Source organism: Epinephelus fuscoguttatus, linkage group LG4 (assembly GCF_011397635.1).
Source record: "Epinephelus fuscoguttatus linkage group LG4, E.fuscoguttatus.final_Chr_v1".
NCBI lineage: Eukaryota > Metazoa > Chordata > Actinopteri > Perciformes > Serranidae > Epinephelus > Epinephelus fuscoguttatus.
Window position 1 is genome coordinate 30468491 of NC_064755.1, and position 18730 is coordinate 30487220.

Below are 18730 nucleotides of genomic sequence, written 5' to 3' on the forward strand. Positions count from 1 at the left end.
TTATGACATGAAACTTCATTACAACTTAGCCTCATCAAGACAAAAATGAGATTCTTAGTCAAACTTTGGACTTAAGAATTCAAAAGTATGGACTTATGAACTATTACAACTCTCATGTGTCCTGAGTATATAGTTTAACTTACCATTATAATCTTTATTTTTGCCATTTCTAATAGTTAATGTATTACTTATGTATTGTGGGCTTCCATAAGTGTCATTAGGTCTGATTTTGTCTCTCCAAATCTCCAGTCTTCTAATGTTAAAGAAAGACAAAGCCCTGCAGCCCTGTGCTGTACAGTATCTCCATGTAACAGTGGGCCCCCTCCTGGATCATATGTATATTTAATGCATGTATCTGGTGACACATCGCCTTTGTCTGGTGACAGCAGGACGCTCCAGACGCATCAGCCTCTGATTCGCTGGTTGGCTGGGACATTGCCAAACGCGGAAGTGACGCAAGAGTCAACCATCCAGGGACAGTTTCGGTATTGGTATTTACAGAAGAGTCCGACAACTGCATGCATTCGCCTGGGAGAGTGCACCGCGACCTACAGACGGGCTGCCCCCCCCACAGACCAGAGTCATGGCGCCCTTGTCTCTGCCGCTGTCGTCTGTGCTGAAGCACCGGGACTGTCTGCACAGGGCCAATATCTTCTGTAACGTCTTTCAGAGTTTACACCACCGGCCGCTCACATCGCGTTCATGGAGACGGAATTTCGGAGCGGTGGCCAATGGAGTCGGACAACTCCTGTCACTGCGACCCAGAGCCAAAAACTACGCAGCATCTGTTTGTAGCAGCTCATCGGACGGTCCGGACATGACAGAGAGGCTGTGGAGTGTTTACAATGAGACCAAGAGACAGATTGAAGGTACAGACACTGATACAACAGCAGCATTACAACCCTGTACTGACCAGTGTTCCCAGCTGACTAATGCAGCAGCTATTTCTACTGCCTCACATTAGCAGCCTGAAAAACAATAAACTCCTCCTGCACAAATGGGAATGATCGACTGGAGCTATTGTACAGGCTGTGAGACTGTTACACAGCACAGGGGGTGGACTGAACATCACAAACAATCTTAAAATACAATGCAAGTTAACATTTATGTGGTTTATGGACTGAGGACTTCAGGTATGGTAACACAACCTAAAGCCAGCACATATTTTACCTGACACACCACATGATTGCCTTCACTCTCCCTCCAGACTTGTTGGAGCAGGAGACAGGCCTGTTAACACTATTTACGAGTACACCTTGAATTCTTTCTTCTGTTTACTGTTCATTAAAAAAACAGTGGCACTGAGAAATAAGTAACAGTACTAGGACAAAAATCTACTGCGCAATACTCTAACATTGAGATAACCTACTCAGTCAAACTTTGGACTTTTTAAAGCTCCCATATTAGGCTCATTTTGAGTTTTTTTTAATTTAACAGGGACAGTACACAGCACCAGAGTTAGCTACAAGCTCATTTTCACCTGTAGTCCCTGAGACTAACTCTGGGTCATGTAGGTTATGCAGTAAATTGCAAACTTCATATTCACAGTATTCTTTATATGTTTTATGCCATACGGGGTGGCCCAATGCTACAGCTCACTGGCCATGGTTGTTATCCAGTGACAACCACCTGCTGTTGACTAAAATCATCTGTGTGTCTCAACCAGGATTTTTACAATCCAATACCATGAATTGTCCCAGAGGTTTAGTGTTTTCTTGACTCCACCTAAACTGTTGCTCCTTTCTGTCCTCAGAACACATCCTCAGGCTGCCTATGTGAGAGTTGGCCTGTCCTAATCTCTAAATCAAACACACCCACATTTTGCTCAGTGTCAGTTCTGTCTCAGTCATACACCTGGGGCTGTATTCACAAAGTTTCCTAGTACAAAGAGTTGCTCCTAGAGATGAAATTGTAAGAAAACTGTCAGAATTGTGACCTTTTTGTAGAATTTCCCTTTGTAAAGATAAAAGTTATTCACAGAGCCTCTTAGCCCTTAAAAGAGCTCCTAAGGTGAAAACTGTTAGAAGTAGAGAAGAGGACTTTTAAGAGGTTTAAAAGTTTCTTAATCAGAGGAGAAAATAGTGGAAAGACAAAGAGGTCAGAGAAATATTCTCCAAATACTGGATGACAGTGAGTAATTGAAATGCGACTGATTACATCGTGCAGGGATAATACCGTATGTTTGGTCCATCTCATTAGGGGTAGGAACACATTTCCCACCTGTCACTTTCACGCCAGAAATAAAATGATCACAACACAGATATTTGGAAAAATGCAACAGTGCAGCAGTGATGACTTGTGTCTGTCTAAACCAGTGGTTGCCAACTGGTGGTTTGTGGTCCAAAAGTGGGTTGCAGGCTCTTTCTGAATGGACCACAAGTGACTCACAAACATGTCAGTGCTGTGCCCTGCTGTAGAGGGAGTGACTAACATATAGCTGCTCAACAGAGACAGAGACAGTAAAGTAGCTCAACGACATGGCCAAACGCAAACATGACGCTGAGTATATTAAACTGTGATCCAAGTTGTGAGTTTTAACAGTGTTGTGTCAGTATGCCAGGTGCCGTAATCCCTGAGTGCTGTAACTTGCCTTCTCTCTGATTGATTGATGATGAATCATAGTTGATATGTTATTCAAATATTTATACTGGTTTAAATAAACAATTTGATCGTATTTCCATCTTTGCTGAGCCGAAATGAATTAAAAGCCTGTCCCAAATATAGGTCTGTTGATTTAAGTGATTTAGGCAAATAATTGCACTGGCTATTAATTAAGTGAATTAACCTTTCATTGTGAAGTAGCTTGTAATTTGGTAAACTACAGTTTTAATGTAGTTTCCCCAACACTGTTCATAAATGGCAAAATGTCTAAGAGTCTTTCAGTCTTTAAACGTTAGAGAAAGAGAAAGCCCTGCAGGCCTGTACTTTACAGTAGCTCTATAATGATGTGTCCTTTTCTGGATTATACATATTTAATGCATGTATCTGATAACCTATGCGCATCCTGTGCATACACTATGAATAGGCTACTTACATTCAAAGTGGTGGTGCCAAGCAATAAGTAACAGTAGTCGACAGAAATCTGAAGTGCATGTAGTCGATAATGCTGTGTACTGGCCCTATTCAGACTCCAAATCAAAAACAATCTATTCACCCCCTTCAAGACACACACACAGTATGTTCTGAGATATGCCTTTCTGTCAGAGCAACAAAAAATATTCCCAAAAGGAAAGAAACATCAAAATAACCCCATGTGTTTCTCCCCTCTCAGATTTGATCCCAGCCATCGCCACCAACTCAGTCAACCCTGACACCATTTTTGCCAACAACGAGATGAGCCTGCGAGACACAGAGATCTACGGCTTCGACTACGACTACACCCTGGCATTCTATTCCAGGCACCTCCATACCCTCATCTTCACTATCGCCCGGGACATCCTCATCAGTAACCATAGGGTGTGTGCACAGTGTGTGGCTCTTAAGAGACCTGGCACTCCAAACACATTCTTGTTCCAGACTCAGACAGAGGCATTCATCACGGCTGAAATTGATTGGTAAACTAATTGAACAAAACACAGAACAGGGGCCTCATTACAGAAAAATATCCTAATTGCTTGTCCCATCTAAACTGAAGATTAAAGATAGAAAAGACATCTTATCTTCCTTACAGAGGCAATTCCTCAACTCAGGGCTGTTTGTCATCCTGACTCAGACCTCCTGTCTTGACTTCAGATATACTCACTGTAACTGTAAGTGCTATTCTTCTATAAGCGCTCGTCCTGTTATGACTATCTATGTTTAGAGTAAGACTGCATGTACCTTCAATTAGAATGTACCAGTCGCCTCCTCAAGATGGACATGACATAATATTAGCTACTCTCACTTGTCACTAGTTAGCTTCGTTGCCATCATGGACAAAGAAAGATGGGCATTTAATTCCCTACAAGGCGTCGGAGGCATTAGTTCTTTGTCAATTTGTGAATTGTTTTATTTATTTGAATTATTAAAATTTAAGGTGTCATCATACAGTTTGAAAACCCTTTAAACCATTTATAATTCAGTGTTCACATTGTCTGCTGTCTTCATTGTCATTGTCATGCAGACACATTGAATTTAGGGCAGGGTCTGTGTCATCGTCACCTTGGATTCCTAACTTGGGAACACACTCAGTTTATCAATCAGTTTATAATTATTTGTCACGTAAAATCATATGAATACAATTTCAGTGAAATCTTAGGCAATCTTAGGAGTCTTAAGCCCAGGTCAGACCCAAGATTCGTGTCAAGACGAAACTGTTCTACAACGTTACAGAAAAAAGTTGCAGCGGTGTCAACTAGCTGGACTGAGCTCGATTCAGGCCGGTTGATGTTGTCACCTGCAACTCAGCTGGTTAAATCACTGGCGGCTGGTTTTAGAACATAAAACACGTCACCTGTTTCTACAGCCAATCAGCTTGTAGTGAAGTCAAAATGACTGCAGACAGCAGGTTTGCTTGCTGCAGCAGGTGCTCCCTCCCTGCTGAGTCCTCTGTTTCAGTTGTCATGGTGCGCTGGTGTCGGACAATCGGCTGCTGCTGCTGCTGCTGCTCGCTGTATGTGCTCATGTCCCCTCAAACACACACACGCTCTCAATTACTGATTAGCACTGGTTATTTATATTATTGTGGCGTATTTATTATGAGTACAGTCCATCCGATGCTCGTTTTGTTTGTTTTTCACGTTTTATTGCTGCATTTCGATGATACACCGTCTCGTCTAGTTGCATTGGTGTGAACCGGCTGGTTTTCAGAACATTGCAGAACAGCGCATTGCAAGTAGTTGCCTGTTTTAACTCGTCTCGTCGTGAATCTGTGGTCTGAACTGGGCTTTTGGTAGGGTCTTCTTCAGTTAGGATCCTTGTTGCATGAGGGTAGAAGCTCTCCCTGAGCCTCTCAGTGCTGGCCTGGTGTAACCGCTACCTTCTTCCCGACTTCAAGAGGGAAAAAGGCTGTATGGGTCGGGGAGAAGGTATATCTAGGGTTGCGATGGTATGCGATTTTCACAGTACAATTACCATCTCAGAAAATATTGCAGTATCACGATATTACAGAATTTAATTTGTTAATGGAAGTATGTGTAAAAAGTCTCCCCTTAGAAAATAACTCGAAGAAAAGGGAGATATAACGTCCAGTTTTATAGTTAATATCATAGATAAGCAGATGTACGCAGTATGATAACCGTCAACTTTTATATCATAGTATACCTTGAATCTGTTATATCACTGCAACCCTTGGTAAACCTATCCTAATTCCTATTCTAAGATAAGACAGGATTCTTTCCCTAAATACAGTTAGGAAACATGTTTCTGTAATGCCAAAAATAATCCTAAATGTCATCCTAAAGTGAGATAAGATAGGATTTCAGACTAACGACATTTCTGTAGTGAGGCCCCTGAACAGTAAAGAATCACGTTCTCATGTTTGTCCTTTAAAATAGGATTAGGATCCCTCCAGAAAACACTGTTGCTTCCACTGAGCAAGGCATTCAAACCCCTGGACATTTAGATAGATAGATTAGTAGTAGAAACTTGTGTTCATGGCTGAATGTGTACGAGAGCTTTGTGTGATGATAGGCAGAATGACCACCCCACATTTGAGGTGTAAACTGTTTGCGTTTGTCATTGCTCAGCTGTTTTAAGATTCAGTAATGTCCTGTTTTGTTGTCACTGAACATCTCAAACATTTCCTTTTATATTAGTATCCAGAGGGGCTGCGAAATTATGAGTACATCCCTAATTTTGCAGTAAGAGGACTTCACTATGATGTACAGAAGGTGAGAGGGGCTTTGCTTGTTCAACTCAAAAACTGACTGTTTTTATTTTTTATTTTTGCATCAGTTGTACCGTAGCCTTCATGCCTCATTTGTTTGCTAATATTTTAACAGGCAATGCTGATGAAGATAGATGCTTTTCACTACATCCAGTTGGGAACTGTATACAGGTACCTGTGCACTGTGTTACTGCTCACATCAGGGTAGTGGGTCATAAATAATACATGGAAAAATGTGGAATTCACACAACACTGTGTGAGTGTAACAGAATCAGAAATCAGATATGCCATATTGATCCCTGAGGGGAAACTGGGTCACACTGCAGCTGCTCTTATATTCAAAGCTATGTTGTAAGAAAAATATCAAGTACGTTAAAACTAAATTAATAGCCCGGGGCTATTATTTGCTTAAATCACTGAACTCAACAGGCTTAAATTTTGGACAGGTTTTAATTCCTTTCACACAAAACGGTTGCTCAGCAAAGATGGGAAATACTATGAAGTTGAATATTAGATGTATAAAAATTAGGCTTCCAATAGCAGATCAATTATGAATCATTCATTTGATCTAGCACTGAGAGACAGTGCATTAGGATTAGGGCACCCAGCATACTGTGAGCATGCTACTCACAACTTGGATTATACAAATATATGCACAATACCACATTATATAACCACAGTGTAAATCAGGGGTATCAAACTAATTTTAGTTCAGGGGCCACATGCAGCCAAGTTTGATCCCCAGTTGGCTGGACCACTAAAACCATTAAATAATAACCTATAAATAACTACCCCTTCAGATTTTTCCTTTTTTTTTTAATATTAAGAAGTTCATTCTGAAAACATTCATCCATTTACAAAACAGATGATGAATAGCCCGGGATATCCTATGAAAAGTATGTGCTAATTCAACAGTATTGCTGTGTTTCAAATCACGTACTTCTGTACTTACACTTACTATTTTGAGTGCATAAGTGCGTTCACACTAGGCTTGTGCCGATTTCCAGTTTAATCCGGTTTAAGAGCGCCACCCGGTTTAATTCACATTAACCGGATAAACCGGAGGAGAAAAAAAAAAAAAAACTTTTCACATCGGCGGCATGTCAAGGAACTTCATTCAACTTATCTTGCATTGTAACATGCATTATGACAACTTAACAAGGTTTATGTTTGTTTATAAATGAAGTGGTGGAGCCTACAAGTGTTTCGCTTGGCTGTCTGCTGCTGCTGCAAGAGATCAAATTTCATTGGGGGCGGGGAAAAGTGCTGAGGGAGTCTGCAGTCATTCAGTTTGTTGCCCTAGTAACCCGTTTCCACTGAAGAAGTTCCTGGTACTATTTGGGGGGCTGGAACTACTACAGGAACGTCCTTTCGCTCAGCCCTCTCAACCGCCGTGTCTCCACTGAGAGAGCGGAGTCGGAGGAAGGTTCCTTGGTGTCCTTCTGCGCCTTCTTCTTGTGTAACCTTGTGTGTATTGGTGGTTAATACAGCATTATGGCCACCTACTGGATTGGAAGCGCATTACACCTATAATGGGCTTTTATTGGGAAAAATAGCTCAAACGTGACCCCCAGTGGTAAAATTAGGTATATAATTCGATATATCGGTTTGGTTAGTTATTTGGCTTTAAATCAAACCGGTTGGAAATTTTTCAAACCGGCACAAGCCTAGTTCACACTGAGAAGTATGGAAAAATGCAGTGCACTATGAATACCCGGATGATGCACTCAAAACAGTCAAAAAGTTGAGTGTGGAACTATGGACACTTCTCGCACTCAATGGTCGCCATCTTGGCTACGTAGCGCAAGGGGAGGGACCACTTTTCAAACTGGAAAAAGCAACCCAGGGACTGTGCGACCGTGAACGTCGCTGCATTGTACAAATTCACGTGTTTTTTGCGTTGAGCACTGTTGTGCTATACTGTTGTCGGGTATAAGCCAGCAGTATGTTTACTGGATTAACTGAGCAGTCTGTAATGATTTGGTACCGTGAACAATAATTGGAATGCTAATGCTAGTTTGCTAAGTAGCTAATTTGCGGTTGTCATGTCCGGCAAGTGTTTGGTTTGAGACAACACTACCCTGTCAAAATTTGCGCACTAAGCCAATGAGTGCATAGTGCACACAGTATACTACATAGAAGTGTACTAACGGAAGTATGTGATTTGAGACACACCATTGGTCCCAGTTATTCTACATTCAGTCAGTCTACTGCTCACTTTTATCACATGTGCAGTGGAAGCTGTTGAAGCAGCAGGTGAAGTCATCCCCTGCCACATTGTTTTAAGATGGCAGTCTGATACAGATAATGAAGCTGCTGGTTAATAATATTTTGCACAATGTTCAATATCCACAAATCTGAACACAGTAAGTGTTCATTGTTATTTCAGAGAGCTATATATACAAGTGCTTCAATAACAGGTGTGCAAAGTCATCCAGTGGGCCAGATCGGACCCTTAGACGGGCCGGCTCTGGCCCCCGAGCTATATGTTTGACGCCCCTGGTGTAAATGGAAAAAAATGCTAAGAAATAATTTTTCTAGGAATGTTTTCAGGAGCTTGCACATGCTACAAATGACATGGCATTAATTCTATTATCTAATGATTTGATATTTTGTTTCTTCCTCAGGGGTCTTCATCCAGTTCCTGATGAGGAAGTAATTGCCATGTATGAAGGTTGTCACGTACCTCTAGAGAACATGAGCGACTTCTATGGCAAGGTGATGATCATTTCCTCTCTCATCTATGACCAGACAGGCACTACAGAAAGAAAAACGACAGAATTTTAATGACATTAATTGCTGTCCTGCAGAGTTCCCATGGCCACACCATGAAACAGTTCATGGACATATTCTCCCTGCCTGAGATGACCCTCCTGTCCTGTGTCAATGACTTCTTCATGAGGCATAACATCGACTATGAGCCAGTGCATCTTTACAAAGACGTAAAGGTGAGCTAGTGTTATTATTCTGCCATCTTTCACCAGTGTTTTCGGGAACTTAGCATAAAATATTTGCAGTAATCTGACAAGGTGATTCAAGTTTTGACTCTCCCAGGGGACAATGTGTGTAAAGACATACTGCCAAATGCTCAGAAATACAACTATTTACGTTTGCAGTGTGCTGTAATACTCCAGCCATTCAATCCCATCTTAAATTTAGCTCTGAAAACTGGTGTCTAATTTTAGTCGAGCAAGCCCGCCTCCAGCCATCTGCGTCTGTTCTCTGGTGGGTCTGCTGCTTCAGAGGGAGAGGGGCGAGAAATCGGCGCTGTCTTCTCCCTTTGAGGGCAGCTGTCATGCTGGTCCTGTCTATTCTGTGTGACAGTGCGGCGTTTGTGACAGATCGCTGTCATTAAAAGCCCTCACACACACTCTCAGTTCCACGAGTGTCTCTCATATCTTTTCAAGGACACGCTGCTTAATCTTTTTTTTCTGTCTGCCAAGCCTGATTTATTATTCAGCATTAACCCTGTCATTTTATTGCTTACTCCTTCCTTTCACTTTTGTGTCCATCAAATAATCTTTGCATGTGATAAACTTTTTTTAAAAATTGCCTTTAAATGTGCAACTTTGCAAAGGAGAGTCTATTTACTCATTCACTGATTCAAAAGCACCGGTTACACTTTTGAAAGTGTGGTGGAAACTTATTCAGTGGGTCACCAAAGTAACTAAACTCCAGGGCCTGCTTTCTTCATATTTAATTTGTATTCAGAGATGCACTTTCTTTGTGCTTCCAAGTCAACCATTTATATACAGAGCAAAGTGTTGCTACTGGAGCTGAATGCTAACATTGTGTCACTGAAGTCATGACTTCTTGGCTGAGGACTGTTTACTTTTTTCCTCTTCACAGGAAGCCATTAGAGATGTTCACGTCAAGGGCATTATGTACCGAGCCGTGGAGGCAGACATTGGTAATGCTCTTTGGATTTATATTGCTTCGTGTGAGCTAATATAAAACAAATTATACGGCTCCATCTGAGTTGTTGTCAAGACATAAACAATTAATTCAGGAATAATGAGGCTGTGATATACAAATAAAAAGGAGAGTTTTATCTGTGTAAATTATATCAGCATCACCCGCTCTGTGTTTTCTCATTTTCCAGAGAAATACATTTGCTATGGCGAGCAGAGCCACGCTGTGCTGAAGAAGCTGTCAGAGCATGGAAAAAAGATGTTCCTCATTACCAACAGCCCGTTTGACTTTGTGTAAGTGTGAGCAAACAGAGCGCAAGTGGTTGTTGCTGTGATTAATTAAAAATGTCTTGCATTGGTATACTATTTAATTGGTGCCACTGTATAATGACTCAGCTTTTATACATATGCAACCACACATCAAAGGGCTTTCCACTAGCAAGCATTTGTAATTCATTGTAGGACACTGACTATGAGCCTCTTTTGAAGTCGGACCTGATTGCACTAAATGACTAGCTATGCATATCCAACATCAAAAGGCATCCCAGACCCCCAAAACATTAAACCTGTGTCCTCAATTTAATAGTTTAGCACATTCAGTCACCACAGCACTAAACATGAAACAAAGGCAAAGGAGAGGCTGTCCGCACACTGAAGATCCCAAGTTTTTAATAATGCAACGTTTCAACCTTAGTGTCCTCCCGCATCCTTATTATTCATACATGTTTACGATTTATCTCTGATCCTGTCATCTCTAGCCTCTTCTTTTCCTTGGTAGCTGTTTTTATGCCTCAGCAAGAGGCATCATGAAGGTGATTTATCTCAAGAACGCTTTGAGGGAAGTTCTTCAAATCTGGCACAAATGTCCACGTGGGCTCAATGATGAACTGATTTGAACTTGGTGGTCAAAGCTCAAGGTCACTGTGACCTCGCATCTGTCTAATTCTCGTGAACGCAATGTCTCAAGAACACTTCGAGGGAATTTCCTCAGATTTGGCACCAACATCCACTTGGCATCAATAATGAACAGACAGGATTTTGGTGGTCAAAGGTCAAGGTCACTTTGACCTCACAAAACATGTTTTTGGCCATAACTCAAGACTTCATATATAATTTGGGGAAAATTTTACACAAACGTCTCATAGAATAAAATAATGAAGTGATGACATTTTATACAGTCAACTTCACTGTGACACCAAAATTCATTCATTTTCTGAAACCCCTTATCTTGTTAGGGGTCGCAGGGGAGCTGGAGCCTATCCCAGCCGACATTGGGCGAGAGGCAGGGTACACCCTGGACAGGTCGCCAGACAATCACAGGGCTAATGCCCCGTTTCCACTTACATATATGTACGGAAGCTCCATGATATCAGATGTGCTAGTCTCGCCACCAGACAATCAGAGATCTCTGCCTTCTGATAGTCTGGGGACACTCCTTTCTAAAGTTTGTTTAACACACCGGCGAAAACGGCCGGCAACAAAGCAACGCCTCTTGCATTTTTTGAAACGGACACGCCTTCTCGGAAATGTGCGCTCCCCCTTTTTTCGTCCGCAAGGAAACAAACACACAAAGAGCTTGAAAATGGATGCAGAGAGATTTAACTCCGTTTTATCAAACGTGTGCTCACCCGTGAAGAAAATATTTTTTCCAGCGGATGTCTCAGTTACAACATGATTGAGCTAACTGGAGTAGTTTCATGTCGTATCCGACAACGGGAGGCTTTTAACAGATGACGTCCTGATGTTAGCTTTGCTGCTGCTGTTACAGTAGTACTGTCAGCTGCAGCCACTGATGCTTTCCAGACATCGTGATTTCCCAAAACTGAATAAATACCACACATAGCAACACAAAACTGCTTTGCTAGCTCAATCATGTTGTAACTAAGATATCCGCTGGAAAAAATATTTTTTTCATGGACCATTTAATGAGTTATTACCTGTTACAGACACCGCTAACGGCTAAGAAATAGTAATGTTAGTTCAATCATTGTGTTTATAGACTTTACAAACATCGGATTAGTCTAAACGGTGACACAGTGATGTGAAAAATGTGATATATATATATAGCTAAAAGCTCTGCTGGTGTTCTACCTGGAAGTATTTGTAAACAACAAGGCGATTCCCTCTATAGTCTGGCTGGACGGATGAGTCATGGCCTTGTAAAAGATTATGTTTGTTTCTTTTAGTTGGCGAGAATGTGTCACCGCAAACGCGATAAACATCCACTAACTTTGACGCCATTTTCTGCGAGCTCGGCTGAGCCATTTTGTACCGCTACACGTGTTTCTAGTGGGACTATGTTTACAAGCACAAGAGTTCAGCGAGCCACCGAAGGGCCGCCCTGCAGATTTACTATTGGTTCTGCAACGTAGGGAGTTTTTTTTAAACTCTGAAATTGTATCCGCTCATCTAAACACAAAATCAGGGAGAAAGTCATCAGTCTTTAGTTAAGCAAAGCGTCTAAAGACTGACTTGTGAGTCTACAGATGTGCATGCGAAACTCCTCTTCTCTGTATTTTGCCTCGAGTACATTAACGAAATTGAACATTTGCGATGGATTTCAGAGAGACCATATGACAGTGTGCTAGCTTAGCAACAGGCTGCTAACTGGCTAACAGGCTGTTTTCCTCAATTCAGTTGCCTGTGTTGATCGTCAAGTGAGTTTGTATGATAACTTGTTTATCTAGTTTTATCACATTGTGAATCTGAGTAATGTTATTCTGCTAAAATATAGTTATATATTATATACAGTCAGATCGTCACTGTGACTCATTCAGCGATTCACAAGTCTTTTAAATTAAATATTTCAGAAAACATGCCACGTACTTGGCAGGTCCTGCTTTTGTCCTGGTATTGTTCCAAGCGAATACTACTTGATGGCAAAAAACGGACAAAAATAGCCTCTCTCCCAGGGCTACAGGTAGCTTCTACCAGTTTTCTATCCATCCATAAAGAACTGCCCTTTCTTGTGTTGGACATAGAGGCATCATCTGTTTATTAATGGATCTACTGACACCAGTCACATACAAGAGTGGAAATTAGGTTTAACACATAGAAACAAACAACCACTCACTCTAACATGCACACCAACGGCCAATTTAGAGTCACCAATTAATCTAACACTCATGTCTTTGGACTGTGGGAGGAAGCCAGACTAGGAACTCTTTTGCTTTTAGGCAGCATTGCTAACCAATGCACCACCATGCCGCTGTGACACCATCATCCTCTCTGAAAACACTTTTCTGGCCATTATTTAACATCATAACTGAGGAACAGAAGGGGCGACATTTGGTCAGATTCTGAATTGCTGATCTTGGGTGTCCACTTTGAAACTGTGCTGATTATACTTCTGTGCTGTGAAGTTGAAGATGTATGTGAAGCATCCACATTTTAGAATATGTAGCTTCTTAGCACCAAAATCCCTGTATAAAGCACTATCAAGTTACTGTCATGGCTCAAATTAGTCTGGACAAACATGTATGTAAACTGTAGCTGCAACTTGACAGGTTCACAGAGGCATGCAAAAACAAGATGGTAATTCTAGTTTGTCCTGCACTTGTGCTTAACTGGGGTTGGATGTGCACACTGTCCACCTTTTTTTGGCAACAAACATGTAACAGCTGGGTTGCAAGCATCATGGGAGTTTCATTTAAAGTCACACTCACACAGTACAAGGTGGACCTGTTATTGCTGATCTATGGCTGAGCCCTCAGCTCAAGTGCTTGTTACTCTACCCTCATGATGAGTATTAAGCTGATGCTGACAAGGTAATGTCTTAAATCTTTGTCTGTCTCAGGGACCGAGGAATGACCTACATTGTAGGGAAGGACTGGCGGGACCTGTTTGATGTTGTGATCGTTCAGGCCGACAAACCTGGTTTCTTCAACGACAGGAGAAAGTAAGTGCGTTTGTATCTGCGGCTCATACTATATAACGCTATGGGCCTTACTGCAAGCGGTTACCAGCAGATCGTGTTCACTACAGTATTTGTACATGACATGTACATAGGTGTGTGTGTTTGTTTGAGAGCTGTGAATATTGAGCAATATTGTCTTTCTGTGTTTTTCCCAGACCTTTCAGGCGAGTGACAGACAAAGGCGCACTACTGTGGGACAGGATTCACAAGTTGGAAAAAGGAAAGATCTACAAACAGGTGCTTTGCCATTAATGGTAGTTTGAAATTTCTCTTGGCTTCATCTTATAAAGTACATTTTTGTAACGTGTGTGTGTTTGATCACTGTAGGGAAATCTTTACGAGTTCCTGAGACTCACCGGCTGGAGAGGATCCAAAGTGCTCTATTTTGGTGATCACATCTACAGTGACTTGGCAGTAAGTAGCACACACACAACAAAGGGCTCATTATAGCTCCACAAAACACTGTCTCATGAAAGATTTTAAGAACAAAGAGGGGAACCCTCCTTTGACCATGCGCAATTTAATATACATGAGTTTCTCTTGAATATAAGGGGCTGATGATGACTGAGTTCATCTTTATATGCAACAGTCTAAATCTTAACGTTCTGTTAGAAGAGGCACGTAATGAGAGACTGAGCGAATGCTTGAAACAGAACAAAGATGCTAAAGAGTCTGGGCTGAGAACGTAATTTTTCATGCATTAAGTTTGTGTAGCTCTGCTGTGGGTTTGGTAGACAGGCATTTTAATGAGTATCAGTGTCTCCTGATATATCACACCTACCACATCTACAGTAGTGAGTATCACTGCACCTTATTTACCTTTTTATACCTGTAACCTAGCAACCTGCCAACAGCTGCCTGTCATCTGTGCTTAAACAAACAAACTAGCATCTTTTTTTCTATTTTTATTGCATCACTATGAGTTATAACGACTTGGATAAATGAATGTGTCTGATCAGCTGTAAATGGTGATAATGATATACAGAGTTTATATTTTTGGCATAATGCCTCGCTGGTGGCAGGCAGCCAGCTGTCAAACATGTCATCCTGCTTATTTAGAAAGATGGAACACAGTGTTTGTGGTTTACACCAACCACAGCTTACAGCCAGCATCTCTGGCTGTAGGATGAGATCGTTATTGCAAATGGACACAGAGCAGATGCATCTCTGAGTTACTGAGGAGTTGCAGGGGAGGGGAGAGAGGAAGGGAGGGAGGGAGCAATATTTTATTTCTTCTTTATGCAGTTTTATTAAGAAATCCAAATATGCAGAAGACTCCAGAACAATGTTCTCACTTCCCTGGATCCATTTCAACATGTTTTTTCAGTCGCACATCTAACTTACACTGCCGTTTTAATTGGTGCTGTGCACACTTGCCTTGTAATGGGTCAGTCTTTACTTGAGCTTTAAGCGCAACCAATTTCATTTTCAACATATTAGTACAACTACATTGATTGTGTACTGGAGTGCAAGCATTGTCAAATACATCTGAGTATGCAACACTAGGCCTGCTGTGACTGTACAGTCATACAGATCGTGTGTGGCATTACTGTGTTTGCTACATGACTGGTGCAGAAGAGGTTTATGTCAAAACTGTCTTAACAGGTAGGCTAACTGAAAAAGTGAGGATGACACTGTGGCAGCAATAGACTCAAATTCAGGCTGTGCTGCAGAATATACACCTCAAGCTTTCAACTCCAGTGTATTCTTTAAAGCAGTGGTTCCCAACTGGTGGGTTGCAGTCCGAAAGTGGGGAATGGGTCCATTCTGAATGGACCACAAGTGACTTGCTAATGTGTCATCTTCATAAAAAACACACTTTATTTTGAAGTACAGTGAATTTCTGGTGCATAGCTTTTATTTTGAAGTGCCGTTTTCTGCTGTAGAGTAAGGGATTAATGGACAGCTACTTGACAGAGACAGAGACACTTAATATATGAAACTGTGTGGACCTTGAGCTAATGACTAAGGAGATATCCGGACTCTGTGGCTGGACCAGTTGGGAACCACTGCTTTAAAGCACTTAGTTTTATTTATCATTGCTTGAAGAAGCTCTATTCTATATATTTAGAGCGTATTGATGTTGTTGATTCTGGTGATGCCAATGCACAAACATCAAATGGTTTAAGTTGTTCCTTATAAAGATGTCCTCACCTGCTCTGAGTGTCAGCAAACAGGCTAAGCGGCGTGTCTCTTGTTTGAAAAACCACTTGCTCTTGCTTTATTTTTACCAAGCTTTCCGCATCTCCAACTTATTTTCAAAACAACAGTAAACTGTTGAATAGGCTCACGGAGGGCTCGACAGTATCCCTGAATGTTGGTGTCACTCGTAGTAAACCCTTGGCACTCCATCCGTTAGAGTTTGCTCACTCGCTGTATTTTTAGGAAGAAGTGTGGTTCAGAGGTTGTCTACACATGGCTCTCAACATAGAGGTGGCTAAGCCTGGGCTAGCAGCTAATGGTGCTAACAGCGCCAACAGTGCTAACAACAGCAACAGCAATGACAAAGTTCATGGTGTTAACCCGGAGGGAAATTGGAGGGTGAATGCTATGCTTCCGCGACAACGACATTCAGATATCAGCAGTGGCCTCTATATGAGCGCAACATGTGGACGGGCCGTCTACCACAACAATTTTTTAAAAAAGCTGACATTTCAATACACAGAGGGTTGAAATGTCACAGATGTTAAAGCATCAGTCAGGCACTGACACCAACAGGTAAATTCCTAAATTATTGACAATTCTGGTCCCTTGTTTTGCAGGATTTGACACTAAAACATGGCTGGAGGACAGGCGCCATCATCCCTGAGCTGAGGAAGGAGATCAAGATCATGAACACGGAGCAGTACGTGCACATGATGGCCTGGGTACAGGCACTGACTGGACTCATCGAGCAGATGCAGGTCAGGAGACTTTATCAAAACATTTGTGTCTGTCTTTTCTTTTTTGCCTCTATCTTCAAATGCGTGAACTTAACTTCTTTGCATTGCTCCCAAACAGGTACACAGAGATCCGGCATCACAGGCTGTCGTCGAGGAGTGGATCAGAGAAAGAGAAGCCATGAGGTAACGGAGATAATTACTTCGGCAACTTTGATTATTTACTGAGATCATGTGGGACTGATGGAAGCACATGTTGACGGTTTGAATGTGTTTTGATGGCAGGTCACAGACGAAGGACATCTTCAACTCTCAGTTTGGGAGTCTCTTCCGGACGTACCACAACCCCACCTACTTTTCACGCAGACTCTCGCGCTTCGCTGACATCTACATGGCCTCCATCAGCTGCCTGCTCAACTATGACCTCAAGCACACCTTTTTCCCTCGCCGTACTCCCCTGCAGCACGAGTCCCCCTTCTGCCCTGAACACAGCCCTGCAGATATCAGCGTCTCCTCGCAGCTCAGCAGGACCAAAGCAGAGTCCGATTAGAGAGAAAGAGGAAGACAGGGTTCAAAAATACAGACTAAGATTGAACGATCTCAGTTGCTGACTTAATTATTTCATTTTTTTTTATTTAGGTTTTGAGACATGGCATTTTAGAAGATGCATGACACATTGTAAGCTATAATTGGTAACAGTCGTGTAAACTGTTGGTGTTTATTAAGCTTTAAGATAGTGAGGAACAGGCTCTCAAGGAGTTCAGTCATCAAAATGACACGACAGAAATGTTTTCACTTAAAACCTGGACACCATGTATTTTACATTTGTATCACACAGAATTTAAAACATTGAATGCACTGATTGTTTTAGGTTTGCATTTGTGTGCGTGTGTCTGTGTGTGTATGAGAGAGTAGGGTAGTAAGAAATTATGCAAAGATAATGTATTTACACAGTCTAAACAACAGGGGGCAGTCGCACATCATGTCTGTAGCTTGAATTTTACACCCTGCCTGTACCTTTGCTTTTTTATCCTCTGCATCTGTAAAACTGTAAGAGACTGTCCATTAATTTACATTACAAACTGCTGTGTTGCCTTAATCTCTTCTTCACATTACTGCAATGTATATATTTTTGTAATAGCCTAATCATGTAATCTATTGCAGTCAAGCTTTTCAAATTTTGCATTTTAGTTTATTTCATTTTTGGACTTCTCATTGTGGTAACATGCTGCACATGTATGTTCTGACAGCTAATTGCTAAAACCAGCTCCGCACAACACAGCCTGTACTGTATGTTTAATTTCAGCACGTGAGAAATGTTAACATTTGTCAGGAAAAAAAACAGAGCCTCATTTCTATATTTAGCAGGCATGTTGTTATTTGATCTGTTAAGGCAGTGTTGAGTTTCATGTGTTTGACACTTCTGCAGAAAATGCGTGAAATGTTTTCTCACATGCTGGGATGAATGCTGGAGATTTAATGTATCTGATGTATAATCTGGGAAAAAAAAGGGAATTTATAAATACCAGTGGCCACATCCAAGACCTCATCCTCATGGTTTGTTTGTGTTTCTGCAGTTTAAATATGATGTTGTATATTTTTATTTCACTATTTATTAAAATGGAAACGGATTAATGATCGTAGTCAAGTGTTTCTGTCGTTAATTTAACGAATCTTGATATGGTTGGATAATTATGTCATTAGATTAAATTAGCAGTTACGTGTCTGTTGAATGTGAAGTCCATTACACAAAGTGCTGTTTACCTTTTTTATCCGCTGTCTAAACAACAAAAGAAATATTGGACAGGTTGAAAATAAAAGGTCCACGATTTATGTGATTTATGTCTGCATAGGGAGGGGTCCTCATCCACTGAGTCTGCCATGTTGGAAAAGACCAACCAAACACTGGCTCGAGAAAGGGCTGTTTGTATTTTCATGTCGGCAACCATAGTTAGCAGCCACTATGCTACGAGCCACACAGTGTCAGAAAAAAATACATTTTTAACATGAAACTACTCAGTATATAAACTGGTTTAAATCAATAGGTCCGTTTATTGTTGAGAAGAGGAGATCTCTGTGGATAATTTCCCCTCCTGAATGTCTGGGGCCAGCTGCGCAAAACACCTTAAGTTAAGATTTTCCTTGAAGTCCATGTTAAGGCTTTCTTAGAATAAAATAGTTGCACCAAACACATCTTCACCTTCAGGTTTCCTTAAAA

At 41.4% G+C, this 18730-nt stretch overlaps 1 protein-coding gene across 1 annotated transcript; it reads left to right on the plus strand.

Moving 5' to 3' along the window:
• Positions 1-451: 451 nt before the first annotated feature.
• Positions 452-18149, plus strand: nt5dc3 (5'-nucleotidase domain containing 3). Its single transcript, XM_049574879.1, has 14 exons — positions 452-869; positions 3272-3456; positions 5736-5810; positions 5922-5977; positions 8434-8524; positions 8617-8754; positions 9656-9716; positions 9909-10011; positions 13514-13615; positions 13789-13870; positions 13961-14047; positions 16396-16536; positions 16634-16698; positions 16798-18149. The coding sequence occupies exons 1-14, from the start codon at positions 584-586 to the stop codon at positions 17060-17062; spliced, it is 1737 nt and encodes a 578-aa protein (XP_049430836.1). The 5' UTR covers positions 452-583; the 3' UTR covers positions 17063-18149.
• Positions 18150-18730: the final 581 nt, after the last annotated feature.